The sequence below is a fragment of the Schistocerca gregaria genome, chromosome 2, assembly GCF_023897955.1.
Source record: "Schistocerca gregaria isolate iqSchGreg1 chromosome 2, iqSchGreg1.2, whole genome shotgun sequence".
Lineage (NCBI taxonomy): Eukaryota > Metazoa > Arthropoda > Insecta > Orthoptera > Acrididae > Schistocerca > Schistocerca gregaria.
In genome coordinates, this window is record NC_064921.1 from 901982413 (window position 1) to 901999555 (window position 17143).

At 42.7% G+C, this 17143-nt stretch overlaps 1 protein-coding gene across 1 annotated transcript in view; it reads right to left on the bottom strand.

The window, feature by feature from the left end:
* Nucleotides 1-17143, bottom strand: part of LOC126336041 (uncharacterized) — a 417766-nt gene that overhangs the window by 306740 nt on the left and 93883 nt on the right. The window contains exon 3 of the mRNA XM_049999520.1: nucleotides 12627-12818. Within this exon, the coding sequence (XP_049855477.1) occupies nucleotides 12627-12818 (192 nt within the window). The remainder of the gene's footprint in view (nucleotides 1-12626; nucleotides 12819-17143) is intronic.

Here is a 17143-nt window from a genome sequence, read left to right on the forward strand (position 1 = left end):
GAGTGCGATAGATCCTCTGTATAATTCAGTTCTGGGAATCTCAGTGCCCTGCCCTTGGTGTGTTTCACGGTTGCGTGCCTGAGTAAAATCTTCTCGATTTTCAAGACGCTTCAGTCGGAATACAGTTCTTGAGCTTTCAATAGCGGAGATGGTCATCGAAAGCTCCAGAATTTTGTTCGAATTCATTCGGCTTGAAAAGAGAGAAGATTTTATTCTCAGTGTGTTACTTCGAATTTACGGGGTATTAAGTTCGACAACCAAAGATCTCACACAGTGATTAGCTGATTAGACACCAGTAGTCCAGTTTACTTGTTAAAGAGTGGCGACAGTCAGATACAATTATTCGTCATAAAATATCTCTTCATCAATGGGCTGCTAAATCCTTCCTCTCCTTCGTAATAGATATGGATCATAGTGCGTGCGCTGGCGAGCTATCAACCAAAGAAAAATTCTGACTGTAGCCGAACTGTTCGTCTCGAGCAAAGCATCAACAGTAGTTATATTTAAAATACTCGTTATTTTCAGAATCTGTTCAGTTTCAGTTCCGAAAGTTTAACTGTATACATGTTGCGAGACATCTGGATCGTCTTCAAATCTCAGTAGCTGAGTCTGCAATGGGTCTTGACTATTCGACTACTTAGATCTGAAGACGATCCACAGAGATCGAAACATGTCATAAAACTAAAAAAAATGCAAGTGAAACTGCACAGTAAGTGAGAATTAAATCAAATAAAAGTTGTCGAGTCACGGTATTGTAAATGATTATTCGGCTGATGAGACAAAGGTGAGGGGAGCCAGTTTGATTGTCATGTTAGGCCACGGATTTGCCGGCAAGAGAACACCCAGCGGCAGGTAATCGGTGGTCTTCCGGAGGTCATAGTGGTTGAGGGACCGTGTTTAGTCATCTGGACAGCGTGGTCCAAGTGTAAGTGGCTCCAAAGATGGCTGTGTTCACAGCTTGGCAGAATAGGACTGCTTCAAAATACTTCGAAATTCAGTAGTAATCCAGTTTCATTGCAAGACAAAACCGATCACAGCAACATGTTAACAGCACTGAGATGCATGCATTGAAATGTTAAAGTTTTAAATACCACGAAAACTACAATAAACGAATAATCTTCCAAAAACTATTAAAAATTAAGGTAGTGGATGATGTCGGAGGACACTGGCTATCATACCTGAAAGAAACACTATTGCACATATTTTATTTATTGAGTTTTTATTTATTTTATATCTTTTTAATTATGTGAGTGTGTCAGATCATCATATTCTCCACAGCTAGACTATTACTTGATTTCTAGTTTATTTAATGAAATATTAATTTGGCCTGTACTAATGACATTCGTAATTTGAAAGTGGTGATTTGTGTATAATATTTGATACCACCACTGCATAGAGAGATGTATCTATTGCACTGGCCAACTCTACTGTTCTACATATTTTATCAAATTTTTCTTTCATAAGCATGCATATACTACAATCATGTTTTAAGTGATTATTCTTAAACTTCTAGTTGTTGGTTCATACTCAGTAAAATCCCCAGACAAGTCGCCCTTAAAGTTCTGGAGATGGCCAGGACTTTTAACATTTCACGAGGAATGAATTATCCTGGTTGGATTTTGGAACTGATAGTGAACAGAATGCTAAATCTACTAATGATTTAACGACTTTTGATATGCTGATCGCAAATAGTGGACTTTATGTATTTATCAGCAGGCGAATGTTTCGTGTTTAACGGAATGTGACTGCTTTTTGCATACCAGGGTTGTTTACATAATATTTGCTGGATCTACTACCATTCTAATTACATATACAAGCAAACTGTATTGCATTTGAAAATATTATTTTTTTTATTTTCATTTAAGCGAATTACTAAATGGCCACCATTTTAACGATTTCATTGCTTTTAGCGACTTAATAAATGATCAGTTCATTCTACTTTAAATACTTTTACGTGGACTACATGATTTATTCAGCAGGATACAACTACGTTATTGTTGTTATTATTACTGTTTTGTTACGACTAGTTTTTATTTAAAAATTCGAATTGCATGAAAATGCTTGGATAATTAGACTGAAGTAGACGGGTTACAACTATTGTGTGCAACGACTTTAGCTGCTGGGCATGAAAGCAATGATGTGTTGCTCGACCCTTTGACTATACCAAGCCACAATTCTAAACTGAGCCATGCATCACTCACTGTCACTACTTCTTAACATTTCTTTAGTACAAAGCATTAGTACTAGTAACTCACAACTTCTACACTTTACATACCCCAGCACATGAGAATGGTGTACCAGTATCTTTGGTAACTACACCTGTGTTATAACTTACGCAAATTTTTCCAACATTCAGTTTGTCGGCAGACACTACATTCTGATTTGGTACACAGAAAAGTCGCGAATAATCTGATTTGCTGACTCCTGCTGCAGATAAACTTTCTCTAGCTCTAACATCATCTACTGCAGTACACAGATCGTATACACATCATACAAACACAGGCACATATCTGCTAGTATCATTAGAGTACAGGGGGAGTTGACTCATGGGACAGATAAGTTCGTATGAATCGTATGAAGCTGTAAGAGATGTTAATTATTAATACAGTTCCACATGTAAAAAATTCAATTGGAGTTACACCTCTATTTAAAGGCTTGGCACTTCCTCTCAGTCCGTCATGTAAAGTAGTTGAATTGAATCGTACTGGAAAAGTCATCAGGCGTTGTAAGTGATAGACGAACACCGAATGTGGAAGGCACGATATTTCAGCGCATTATTTCATGGACAGATCATCAGTGACGCACCCACGTGCCTCTCTATGCGACATCGGCTAGGCTCTCACCTTACACTATGAGGCTGTTACTCTTATCGGCGGCGAGAGTTATTGGTTTACCTGTAATTTCATCGGATAGTATGCAAAGGTGTGATATCTCCATCAGAAACGGTAAAGCTAAAAAATAATATAACATTCAGACGATTAAAATAATGAATGTTACTATCACATACTGATTACTTGATGCACCAAATGCAAGCACAACACTCTCAGTAACTTCTCATTATTGTTTTGTTATGCATATAATATTAATACACCTACGGTCATCTATTCGCTGTTAGTGCCACAGCTAAGACAGACTTCCTTAAACATATCCAGACCAAGATAAATAGGGGTGTCGTTTTCGCTAATGTGGAGCGACAAATGTGGCGATTTTTCTGAAAGAAGCAGGTATTTATTTTAGTTCCAATGGTTCAAATGGCTCTGAGCACTATGGGACTTAACATCTGTGGTCATCAGTCCCCTAGAACTTAGAAGTACTTAAACCTAACTAACCTAAGGACATCACACACATCCATGCCCGAGGTAGGATTCGAACAAGCGACCGACTGAGCGCCTAGAACCGCGAGACTGCTACTGTCGCAGGTTCGAATCCTGCCTCGGGCATGGATGTGTGTGATGTCCTTAGGTTAGTTAGGTTTAATTAGTTCTAAGTTCTAGGCGACTGATGACCACAGATGTTAAGTCGCATAGTGCTCAGAGCCATTTGAACTACTTTTTGAACTGTATTCACCAAAAAGGTACTCTACGGGACATACCTTCCGTGTGGTACCACCCAAGACGGATGTCCCGTCCACTCCACGTAGGTTATTACAATCCATCTCAACAGAACTCGATCTCCCTTCGCGAAACGCAAAATGCCCTGCGTGCTCTGTGGGTGCCCTTCTGGCATTTTCTGTGTGGGGAAATTTAAATGAAGATGTCAGAAGGAAATACGATTCCAGAAGACATGAAATGCCGTGCAGCACCTGCCTGCGCTCCGATAAATCCAGATGAAATTCCGCGTGCAATAACGCCGGGCCAGGATCGCTTTGTAGCGTGAAGGCTGTCAACGCTTACGTCAGCATTGTGAACACGTGATATTACAGACACAATGATACAAACAGAAAATAGAGCCTGAGGCACGGGTTCGCTTACATGTGGTACGGACCCCTCCTCCTGACGGCAAGACTGGTTTCAGGCGTTCGTTGCTCCTATTTGATTGAGTTCTACGCTTGCTGTATTTTCAAGTCCTAAAGCTCTGTATAGTGTCAGAAAAAAATCGAGGATTTCCATAAAAAAAGTAAAAAAAAATTCAGTGTCATAATTGCAGAATTATAAACATCATAAGTTACACAAACATACTCAACGTACGATATAACGTAGGGAAATCCGCAGAATATATCATTACAAAACAAAAGAAAAGTTCGGATTAGGTATTAAAATCCATGGAGAAAAAACAAAAAATTTGGGGTTCGCCGATGACATCGTAATTCTGTCAGAGACAGCAAAGCTTGGGCGAGCAGTTGAACGGAATGGACAGTGTCCTGAAAGGAGGGTATAAGGTGAACATCAACAAAAGCAAAACGAGGATAATGGAATGTAGTCGAATTAAGTCGGGTGATGCTGAGGGAATTAGATTAGGAAATGAGACACTTAAAGTAGTAAAGGAGTTTTGCTATTTCGAGAGCAAAATATATGATAATTATCGAAGTAGAGAGGATATAAAATGTAGACTGGCAATGGCAAGGAAAGCGTTTCTGAAGAAGAGAAATTTGTTAACATCGAATATAGATATAAGTGTCAGGAAGTCGTTTCTGAAAGTATTTGTATGGAATGTAGCCATGTATGAAAGTGAAACGTGGACGATAAATAGTTCGGACAAGAAGAGAATAGAAGATTTCGAAATGTGGTGTTCCAGAAAAATGCTGAAGATTAGATGGGTACATCACATAACTAATGAGGAGGTACTGAATAGAACTGGGGAGAAGAGGAGTTTGTGGCACAACTTGATCGGTTGGTAGGACACGTTGTAAGGCATCAAGGGATCACCAATTTAGTATTGGACGGCAGCGTGGAGGGTACAAATCGTAGAGGGAGACGAAGAGATGAATACACTAAGCAGATTCAGAAGGATGTAGGCTGTAGTAGGTACTGGGAGATGGAGAGGCTTGCACAGGATGGAGTAGCATGGAGAGCTGCATCAAACCAGTCTCAGGAGTGAAGACCACAACAACAACAACATATAATTACCCTTTCTAGACGTATTCAGATACAAGAAATATAAACTATAGCAATCTTTTGCGATTGTAGGTAAAGTGTTATTTAGGCCGTAGTCTAAATATGAGTCTTATTACGGTTCCAGAAGACTGTTTTAACCTACAGGATTTGGACGAGGAAAAACCTCGAGAAATGGATGTTTCAACATAAATGCAGATACTGGCCAAGCCTGCAGGCTGTGCTCTTATATTTGACTGCGAACGTCGCCAGAACATTGTCCTCAATACGTTGCAAGTGTCAGTCGTCATCAGAAAAGAGCTATGTGCAGTGAGTGCGTATGTCGGAGCTAAGTGAATGGGGACGTGGGTAAATCGTTAGCGTTCGTATGGTTGGTGTGTAAGTAGGCTGTTTAGGTTATTATGTTGGCAACGCCACGTGGCGCTCTGTATGAAAATCACTGACTGTGCTGTGTGCAAACTGTGGCTCATTGGCATTGTTGGATTATTTGCTATTGTAGTGTTGGGTCGTTGGATGTGAATAGTGCGTAGCGTAGTGATTATTGAAAGTCAGATTGCGTTGGGCTAAAAATATTGCGTGTCAGTTTAGTGTTGATCAGAATAAGTAAAGAGAGAAATGTCTGAGTACGTTCAGTTTTGCTCAGCTGTCCGAAAATCAAATAACGTAAGAGGTTTACCAGCACAGTCATTTATAATTTTTCTAAGGGGATGTTTCAGCTGCTTCCGCACCCAATGGAGGTGAAGTGTCTGGATTGTCAAAGATGGAAGATTTATATCGCATACGGGCAACCCGGAAAAATCTCTTCCGCTAAGTCACAAGGCGGGTGAAAGTGCGTACTGGAATTTCAAAACCACTCATCAATGGCATAGAAGTCCGTAAGTGACAAATATGGTGTCATATAAAATGGACTTTGGAGAAATGGAAGAAAGTCACAGTTCGGATGTGCCTTGCTTCACATTATTTGGAAATTCTGGCCGGGTTTACGTCCCAAAACATAGTGAGGGTTCGATGATAATTTGGGCAGCCATATCGGTATTCCTTGGGCTGCATGGTTACTTTGCAAAGTCCCATAACCGTCAAACATGTAGCCGATCAGGTCCTTCCCACGGTACAATACTTGTTCACCACTGGTGATGCTGTGTTCTAAGATGACACGGTCCTTGTCCACACAGCAAGCCTCTTGCAGCACTGTTTTTGGGATGAATTGTTGCGTCGCCCCTGACCACTACAGTCTCCAGATGTCAGTAATATTGAGCATTTGTGCTCTACTTTGGAGAGAAGGGTGCATACCTGTACTAACATCCATGATCGTTACCTGGACTCGCCATTATTTTGTACCAAAACTCGCCACGCTTAATATCATATAGGACCAGCGTTTATCCATTCCGTGATAACTGGAAACCGTTTTGAATGTCAACGATTTTACTACATTCTACGAGGCATAATAATGTGTGTGTTTTTGGTGTTTCCATATTTTTTTGCTACGACTACACGTTACTCGTATAAATGCGACTGCGGAAAGAGAGGAGATCTTACAGTAAATAAAGGCAACTTTTCTATTTAGGCGGTAAGACTCACCCTGCGTAAATGAGTACGGAACGGTGGTGACTTCAGTGCCAGTAGATTTATTCTGTCGGTTCTGCAGGCGTCTCAGTTGTCCTCCAGCCGGACTTCATTGCTTCCTCCCACATGGGTCCCGCTCCTTAGAATTCACCGAGGTCAGCTGCACTTCAATGTTAACCCCCACCACGGCCGGTTCTGAGAACTTCTACCTCCGACGTCACGAGACTAAGGCGTCTGGTTTCGCTCTGCTATATAGTGTTCTAGGTACTGAGGCGTATTGCAGCGCAAGCTTACCCGTTAATGGTGTTTCATGAACGGGACAGCTGCCTTTTTAAGACTGAGATAGCCCCTTCTATTTCCGCATCATTATTATATCCAGTTTCTTTTCGGCGTCCTTACCGGTTCCAATTTCAACTGCAGCTATGTTTTCAGCTCTTCTTAGGAATCCCGGCGTTCCTTTTTCCTTGATGTGCGTTTTCGTATATTATTTTAGGTATTCTCACTTCTCGCATTCTATGAATGTGTTCTTGCCAGTCTTCTTCAAGAACGGAAGCGAGAGCAGATAGTAATGCTGGGATCTAGGGCGAAGTCGACGTTCTAACTCATCACAAAGGTATTACATTGGTTTCATGTCGTGACTCTGAGCACTGAGCAGACCAGTGCCATTTTAGGAATAACACTGTCCACAAACGGTAGCCTCACAGAAACCGTTTAATGGCAGAGTGCGCTGTCGCGCAGATACAATCATCGTCTTCGATCTCTTCCTCTACTGTGTGCATCACGCAGTAGTCAAGTCCTTCAAAATGTAGCGTTTTCTCTAGCGCATCTAGGGGATCAGGTGTTAATCAAGAATAACAATTCCATTCTTTAACACCACTGCCTTCGTACTTCACTGTTTGCACTAGTCACGAGACAGCTATCATACTCCTTGCAGTCGAGATACCAAACCCCTTCCAACGAATTGCAAAAGAATATAGCGTGATTCTTCACTCCAGGTCACTGGTTTCAAGTCATTGACACCAGTGGCGTCGCTTAGCGCTGACTACCGACATGTGTGTCATAAAGATCTGCTCGACCACGGTAGCCCATACTTTTTAATTACCTTTTCACAGCCATTATGCTAGAGGGACTGCTGGTAGAACTTTGGGACTAAGGACTGATTCCTTCCCCTCACTTCATACGCCTATTTACGGATATCCTCCACAATTCTCTTGGTCACAACTCGTGGTCTGGATCATGGGGTCCCGAGTTTGATTCCCGGCAAGTTTGGGGATTTTCTCTTCCCGGGTACTGGCTGTTTATGTTGTCCTCATTATTCAATCATCATCATCATGATCATCATCGTTCGTGACAGTGCGTAGACTGGATTGCGAAAAAATTGGAATGTGTAAAAATTGGGACTTTGTACAGGCGCTGATGACCGCGCAGTTGAGCGCTCCACAAACCAAACGTCATCATCATCACCAGTAATTCTTGACGATCACTGTCTGTCAGTACGGAGAGCGAGCTGGAGTGGCAAGGCTAAGATATTCCTGTATTTTAACCAAAGCAGCAATAGGCAGCAATGCACAGAAAAGAGCAATTATAATCTGCAACCACTGAAGTGTATTATCGACGAGTTTAACTAGCTTAGGATCAAATTAAGTACGTAAATAATTCATTTTTCACAAAGTGGCAAAATGGACACATTGTCAGAAATGTGCGGGTAAAGCGACTACTAAGCCTCAAATTAAAAAAAACTAAATATAAAATCTGCTTTAAGAAAACTAGATACACTGAAGAGCCAAAGAAAATGGTACACCTGCCTAATATTGCGTAGCACGTTGAAGTGCCGCAGCATGACGTGGCGTAGAATAGACAAATGTCGGATGTAGCGCTGGACGGAATTGACACCTTGAATCCTGCAGGGCTGTTCTTAAATCCGTCAGAGTACGAGGTGGTGGAGATGTCTTCTGAACAGCATATTGCAAAGCATCGCAGATAAGCTCAATAACGTTCATGTCTCGGGAGTTTGGTGGCCAGCTGAAGTGTTTAAACTCAGAAGAGTGTTGATGGAGCCACTCTGTAGGAATTCTGGACGTGTGTGGTGTCGCATTGTCCTGCTGGAATTGCCCAATCCTATCGGAATGCACAATGGAATGAATGGATGCAGATGATAAAGACAGGATGCTTACGTACGTGTAACCTATCGTACGTGTAACCTGTCAGAGCCGTATCAAGATATATCAGAGGTCCCAATCACTCCAACTGCACACGCCCCACGCCATTACAGAGCCTCCACCAGCTTGATCAGTCCCCTTCTGACATGTAGGGTCCATCGATTCATGAGGTTGTCTCCATACCCGTAGACGTCCTCCGCTCTATACAATTGAGACTCGTCTGAACAGGCAACATGTTTCCAGTCATCAGTAGTCCAATGTCGGTGTTTACGGGCCCAGCCGAGTAGTAAAACTTTGTGTCGTGCAGTCGTCAAGGATACAAGAGTTGGCATTTGAATGGTTCGCGCGCTGACACTTGTTGCTGGCCAGCATTGAAATCTGCAGCAATTTGCGAAAGGGTTGCTCTTCTGTCACGTTGAACGATTCTCTTCAGTTGTCATTGGTCCCATTCTTGAAGGATCTTTTTCCAGCCGTAATGATGTCGGAGATTTAATATTTTACTGGGTTCCTGATATTCACGGTACACTCGTGAAATGATCGTACAGAAAAGTCCACACCACATTTCTGCCTCTGGGATGTTGTGTCCTATCGCTCGTGCGCCGACTGTAACACCACTTTCAGATTCACTTAAATCTTGATGACCTGCCATTGTAGCAGCAGTAACCGATCTAACAACTGAGTCAGACACTTGTTGGTTTATATAGGCGTTGGTGACCGCAGCGGCGTATTCTGCCTGTTTACTAATCTCTGTTCAAAAAATGGCTCTGAGCACTATTGGACGTAACTGCTGAGGACACCAGTCACCTAGAACGTAGAACTACTTAAACGTAACTAACCTAAGGACATCACACACATTAATGCCCGAGGCACGATTCGAACCTGCGACCGTAGCGGTCGCGCATATCTCTGTATTTGGATACGTGTGCCTCTTCCAGTATCTTTGGCCCTTCAGTGTATATTTCACTGTGAAATTTGATTCACATTACACTTCTCAGACATGAAAATCAAACTGCGCCCCGAACTCCTGAAGAGAGTTTGGGGGGTCAGAGGGAGTACAACCGACGTTAAATCGACTGCTCTTTTGGCCTTGAATTCGAAAACTTTTTTTCGCAGTACATACACTCTCTGTATTCATCGTTGTCGTGAAAAATAGCTCTTATGGGGTTGGTTTTCCTGCTCTTCGCAGTATTCCTTTTACTATCTTCCTTCTCTGCAACTGTTTTCCGTTTTTCCTTCCTTTTATTTTCCTTTTCGTCTCTTTTCTAGTTCACTATTACAAGGACCTGCTGTAAGCATGGCTGCGGAGCCCTTCTTTCGGCCCCTGCTTTTACTTTTCCTGCTATACAAAATTAGCCAGAAGCCGTCGTCGAGATGGCCAATTTCCCATCAATGAAGCCTTTACCTAAAAGCTTTATACCCTCTAGTACCATGGCCGAACTTTCAGTAATTAAGGTACGGTTATGGAATCAACAATTTCGTTAAAAAAGACATGCATGTTTCCTCTCCACAGCAATACTCAAATTAACCTTCAAATTACCTTCCATCGGGGTAACTGAAATCCACAACTCGAAGGAGTAACACAGCAGAAGATTTAAGCTTCTTAGGGTGATTGGATCCTCCAGGTAGAATGTTATAGGAATTCCCTCACCCTGTGAGCACCATCCACCCCCAGTACACCCATGATCAACAACGCGGCGTAGCCGTGATGTGTAGGGCGGCTTCCCACGGTTCGCGCGGCTTTCTCCGTCGGAGGTTCGAGTTCTTCTTCGGGCATGGGTGTGTGTGTTGCCCTTAGCGTAAGATAAAGTTATATTAAGTAGTGTGTAAGCCTAGGGACTGACGACCTCAGCAGTTGGTTCCCATAGGAACTTACCACCACCACGCTGTAACAGTACTTGAATTACGTAACCATTGCGGCACCTCACCTCAACCTCTCGATACCAGCAATATTCTACTGTGTTTCTGTAAAGTAGTTAACATATTTCTGAGACAACATTCAGATTTTATTTCATTAATGTAGAGGTACTTTGATACATCGATATGTTTATGTTGCTATGATATTATTCTTATGTGTATTCTTTCTTTTGTCACTATGATCTTTATCGTACTTGTAGCTCTGATTTTTGGGCGCGTAAGCGGTTATTAGAGAGTCAAGTCTTGGTCGTCATGTTGAAAAGACGCAAATTGTAGTCAGTTTATAAAATGTGAACTTTAACAGTGAGCAAGATATTTTCAAGTATGTTTTATATTTAGAAGTGATGTCTTGTGAGTTACGTGATATTGCAACAAAAGTAATATAGAATAAGTGTAACTTAAATTCGGAATGCTGATTACTTTTTATATCACCATTGTGCTAACTTGCAAAAGTTTAATCTTCGAGAATGGTTTATGAAACACATCTATAAAACTTTTGAATATCGCAGAAAAACACCAAGGCCTCTTTGCATCCGAGCTTGGAATCATTACCACCTAGATTTTCGACGATTGAGCCACGAGTTCACAACGAGACCAGCGTGGGAAACACGTAAAGATGAGTGCCTAGTTTATCCATCATTTCATGAAAAGACTTTATTAACTGTGCTCTAATGACACCTGCCACATAATACAACTTTGTTGTTGCCCGAAAATGCAATATTTAGTAGCAACACTACAATCTTAATTAATTTTTGACCTTTGTTGTGGTAGGGTTGGTTCAGATGGCTCTGAGTACTATGGGACTTAACATCTATGGTCATCAGTCCCATAGAACTTGTAACTACTTAAACATAAGTAACCTAAGGACATCACACAACACCCAGCCATTACGGGTAGGGTTGGTTCAAATGGCTCTGAGCACTATGGGACTTAACATCCATGGTCATCAGTCCCCTAGAACTTAGAACTACTTAAACGCAACTAACCTAAGGACAGCACACCCAGTCATCACGAGGCAGAGGAAATCCCTGACCCCGCCGGGAATCGAACCCGGGAACCCGGGCGTGGGAAGCGAGAACGCTACCGCACGACCACGAGCTGCGGTCTTGGTGGGTTTGTTAGAACCCATATGACTACTTTGCCCGCAATGAACATTTTTGCCCCGCTATCTCTTCCATGTGGTCTACCTGGTCTTTGTTTAGTTGTGATCATTCCTTCACAGTCACATTACCAACAGTCAATTTGGGCAGATTTGGAAGGACTGAAATGTTGCCGATGGATTTGTTATTCAGATGACATCCAACGACTACTCCACGTTCAGAGTCACTGAGCTCTGCTAACCGAACCTTTCTCCTGTTACCACTTCCCTGTTGATAACACAATAATCCTCGCACCCTTTTATATTGGCGAATCTGCCGCTCTCGATATGTAACAGTCAGTTCCACATCATATAGGGGGTACCCATACTTTTGATCATATAATGTGGACATAGTAACAGCCACACATCTCTTTACAGACATCCGTAGTGTGGAAGTGATCAAGTAAAAGGTTCCTTGATTTCTTTGTGTCTCAAAAATGTGCGTTCATACCAATATTTCCAACGAATTCTGCGGTCAGTAAATCCAGAAACTAACGGTAACATAACAGAGTGGGAAGGTGGTTCCTCTTTCTTCGTATTCCAGCACAGGGTTCAAACGTGGACAGTGTAAGAAGAAACTCAAGACCAACAGGATGCGGTCTAACAAACTGGAAGATTTAAAATCTTGTTAGGTTACATACTGAACAACACTCGTAATATCAAAGAACGAGGCACAGCAGCTCCCAGTGTAGTCCGAACGAGTCAATGCGCTGACTCCTTGGGGCTTATGGTCCGACTTCGTGCTCGCTGCTCCCACCTCCTCGGCACTGCCCCCTCGGACTTGACCGCTTGGGTGCTTACCTTGCTCCGTAATGGGCGAGACGAGCAGCAGGTTGACGCAGGCGGCGCCCGTGTCGTGGCCCATGAGCGTTACGTTAGTGGGGTCCCCGTCGAAGGCGGCGATGTTGTCCTTGATCCACTGCAGCGCCGCTATCTGGTCCAGCAGCCCCAGGTTGCTCGCTGAGTCCGGACCGAACTCCGGGCGCAGGAAACCTGCAACAGCGGGATACACCACGTTGCACACGTATACGAACTCCTTAACCCTTCAAGAGCTTCTGGCTACAATTCTGTACATTGTCCTTTAGTGTGTCTTAGCTGAAACAGAAATATGATTCCACAATGGAAACCTCATATACACATTTGTGAATGGTCAGCCTGTGGTGTCACCGCCAGACACCACACTTGTTAGGTGGTAGCCTTTAAATCGGCCGCGGTCCGTTAGTATACGTCGGACCCGCGTGTCACCACTATCAGTGATGCAGACTGAGAGCCGCCGCACGGCAGATCTAGATAGACTCCCAAGCACTCGCCCCAGTGGTACAGCCGACTTTGCTAGCGATGGTTCACAGACTACATACGCTCTCATTTGCAGATACGACAATTTAGCATAGCCTTCAGCTACGTCATTTGCTACCACCTAGCAAGGGGCCATATTCAGTAATTAGAATGAATTCTGAACAGACAATAATGTGAATCATGTACCGTCAAGAGCGACTTTCATCATTAATGGATTAAAGTTAAGTATCAAACTAATTACGTCCGCTTTCTGAATTCTAATTCCCTGTCATATTCCAAAGCGAAAATCTCATTCTGGAAACATCCCCCAGGCTGTGGCTAAGCCATGTCTCCGCAATATCCTTTCTTTCAGGAGTGCTAGTTTTGCAAGGTTCTCAGGAGGGCTTCTGTAAAGTTTGGAAGGTAGGAGACGAGGTACTGGCAGAAGTAAAGCTGTGAGTACCGGCCGTGAGTCGTGCTTCGGTAGCTCAGTTGGTAGAGCACTTGCCCGCGAAAGGCAAAGGTCCCGAGTTCGAGTCTCGGGCGGGCACACAGTTTTAATCTGCCAGGAAGTTTCATCTCAGCGCACACTCCGCTGCAGAGAGAAAATCTCATTCTGGTAACCTACGTTAGTTGTAAAAAGAATATCTTTTTAAGACGATCACTGTCTTCCCCTCATTCATTAATTCTGTGCGATGTTTCTGAATGTGAGGAACAATAACGGCATCGTTTGAATAGAATGAACAATCGTACCTCTGGCCGAATGTCTTATTTCAGACTGGTAGACACTAATGAGTCTACTTCACAGTTAATACAGCTGGGCGAAGTGCAATAACTAAAGCAGTCGGTCAAGTAAGAAGGCGATAAGGATAATTATGTCACCCAGTGGGCAACAGAATCACGATACATGAACATTAGGGTCGTATTGAAAACTGTGACAGTACTTCCATCAGTTATAGGGGTATTTGCAGCTAGAACTAACTCTGTCATGTAGCATTATATGGAAGTGACAGATGATGAAGAACACACACAATAAGAGAAGCTTTCCCTGGATGATTTTATATAATCTCCTGAGACATTAAAACTGTGTGCCAGACCGAGGCTGAAATTCGATACCTTCGGCTTTCGAGGGCAATTTCTCTAGCTTTTGACCTATCCATGCACGATTCGCGTACCGTCTTCACAGCTTTACTTCCACCAATAACTTTCCCATAATTTTCTCCCTCTCGTTTTTTACAGAAGAAGGGCCGGCTAGAGGGATAAGGGTAGGAGGCTCGAATCGTGCCACCTTCCAAGGTAGCAGGACTGCAGCGCCAGAACCGCACGGCCACCGCGGCCGGCTCTGTCGAAGATAAGATACTTGGCTGTGCTGGTTGTAACAGGTCTCGCATCCCACGCTACCATCTGCTCAGGGATAGCGAAAAAGTGAATGGATTTTAGTTATGTGTTCTGAGAGGTGCATTATTTCAGTTCCATGATTAATTTTGCAGTTATAACTGAAGATGCAAGAAGCTGCAAATTTTCACTTTTGTTTCAACGAATGATTCCCAACACCTGGCTCTGGTCTCAAGGACGTGGAAACGTCAAATACACTAATGAGTAAGTGTGATACGTGGAAATAAGAGGTCATGATGAATGATACTGTGAAAAAAGTTCATTATGTCTGAAAATACAACGGGGGGTTATAACTGGAGGGGGTATGGTGGGAGAGGGGTGGAAGGCGGCGCTTGAAAATTCTGTAGCGGCGGCAAAATCTGTACAACCGACCGTGTCCAGAGTATTCACACTGGTTATGCAGGGAAACGTACGCGAAGTTTCGTGGCTTCAGGCGGCCAATTTACATTTCTCTTCTGAGAATGGATGAAATGCCTCGTCCCCTATGGCCGTCGGTTTTACTCGGTGCCTACCAGCTGGTGCATTGATCGTCCATCTCTACTGGTGCACCTGTTATCATTCGTAAGTTCTCAACCTTCTGTGGAGCATCGTTCTCTCGTTGTTTTGCTTAAATAAAACGGTTCCAAACCAAAAATTTTATAAACATGTATATGTACAAAATAATCACATTAGTACTAAGCAGGAAAACAATAGTTATGTTTGTTCAGATTACAAAAATCCCTGTAGTAGTTGGTGTTGGAGCTGCACTTTTTAAGATTGAAGTCAGTTGATAGGTATACCTGCTTAAAGGAAGTCCCTCTAACTAAGGGCTCACCTTCAGAGGATGTCATTAGAGAAGGAATTAGCATGTTTCATCAAAATATAAGCGGTATTAGAGATAAAATTAGTGAAATGATTATAGATGTTGACTCTGAAGTTATTGCTATGTAGGAGCACCACTTAAACAATTTGATAGTTCAGAGGCTTCCTTTACCAGAATACGGATTAGCCAGCTGTTTTTCAAGAAGTTCCTTGCGGGGTGGGGAAGTGGCCATATACTTAAAAAACAGTATTCCATTTGAGTCCATAGACGTATCACGACACTGCACTGAACAGATATTTGAATGTTGTACGGCGCAGTTGAATTTAGTGAAACCAAACTTCTAATTGTTGTTCATTTTCAACTTCTCGTGGCGTAATGAATGGTCCATTAAATTTCGGGCATGCAGCCGCTCAAATAAAAATTACTCCACTGATATTTCGGCCGCGTATCGTCCGACCATCCTCAGAGTGAATCATAAGACTGACGGCAAGATGCCAAGCGTGGCCTTGTATGCTTCACCGCGGCGTTACTGCGCATGCGGCTCACAGATGCTGGTCGGCGGCAGAGAAACACGCTTACAAATGCGCCGCCTGTGGCGAAGGCGTGCAGACGTTCGATTCACTTATCGATGTATGATCGGTGGCGGTGACATCATGACGTCTCCTCTGCAGTTTAATTACCCCAAGAGCCGGATCCCATGCTTTTTCCACATTACACACTTATCTCTATTTGTTACCTAATCGAATACCCATAGCTTCCTTGAAGACAGATACCCAAAAAGAAGAAGAGGATGTTAAAATTTTCATGTCATTGTAATTCATTCAATTCAATGTTCTGCCACAGCTGATTTGTCTGGCTGTAATAAGCGTGTGTATCTTCAATGCTTCACACACCTCTCATGAACGGTGCGTGTTGTTTGACCTATGTACGACTTCTCACAATTTTCGGAAGGAATCTGATACAAACCAGCTTTACGAAGCTGTAAATCGTACTTCACAGAGACGAGTAAAGCCGGAAGATCATCCTAACACAGTGTTTCTCGGATATACAGTGCGCCCGATGCACTAAGGATTTAAGGACACATATGGTCTGTGAAGGGTGACGGCAGCTACTGGCATGAAGATATAGATTTTTGCGTGTTGGTTTATTTCATGTTCCGGAAAAAGCTATAACTCACGAAATAATGGGATTATCAATTTTAACTTTATTCCATTGTGTACTACGATTCATTGTCAGTCTTGTGGTATATTAACAAATCTATATTCCTACAAAGCGTTCCAATATGCAGTCAAAACTACAGTGTCGTAGTGCGGGGCAAGTTTACGCGTTGCATGTGGGGCAAAACTGCGCAGTGCGTAATCTTACCCCATGCGTTATAATTATCAACTTTTTCATAGACCTACAAATATTTATGAACGTTGAGGTGGATATTATACATCGACAGTAATCCCGGAAACAATTCACTCCAGAAATGCTGGCAGCTGTAAAAGAGAGCTTGAAAAATGGCTAGTCTAAACGGCAAATAGTGACGGAGCTTGGAATAAGTGAAGCTGTCCTCAGAAATCGCCTTAAAGACGTACTACGCTCTAGCAAGTATGCTTTTATCTCTATATTTTTTATTTTGGAAACTTTTGCCTACGTAGGGATAAGCTTAAAATTAATATTCCCACCCCCACTATTTTCAGTGTTTTGGGGTAAACAAACTGGGAAGTTTCGGAAGACCTTTTAATTATGAACAGGAACGGAAACTCGCCGAACACTGCAGATCTTTGGGCCAATGTTATTATGGTATGACTCTGAAAGATATCATAAGATTAATTAATCACTACTCTGACGGGAATAACAC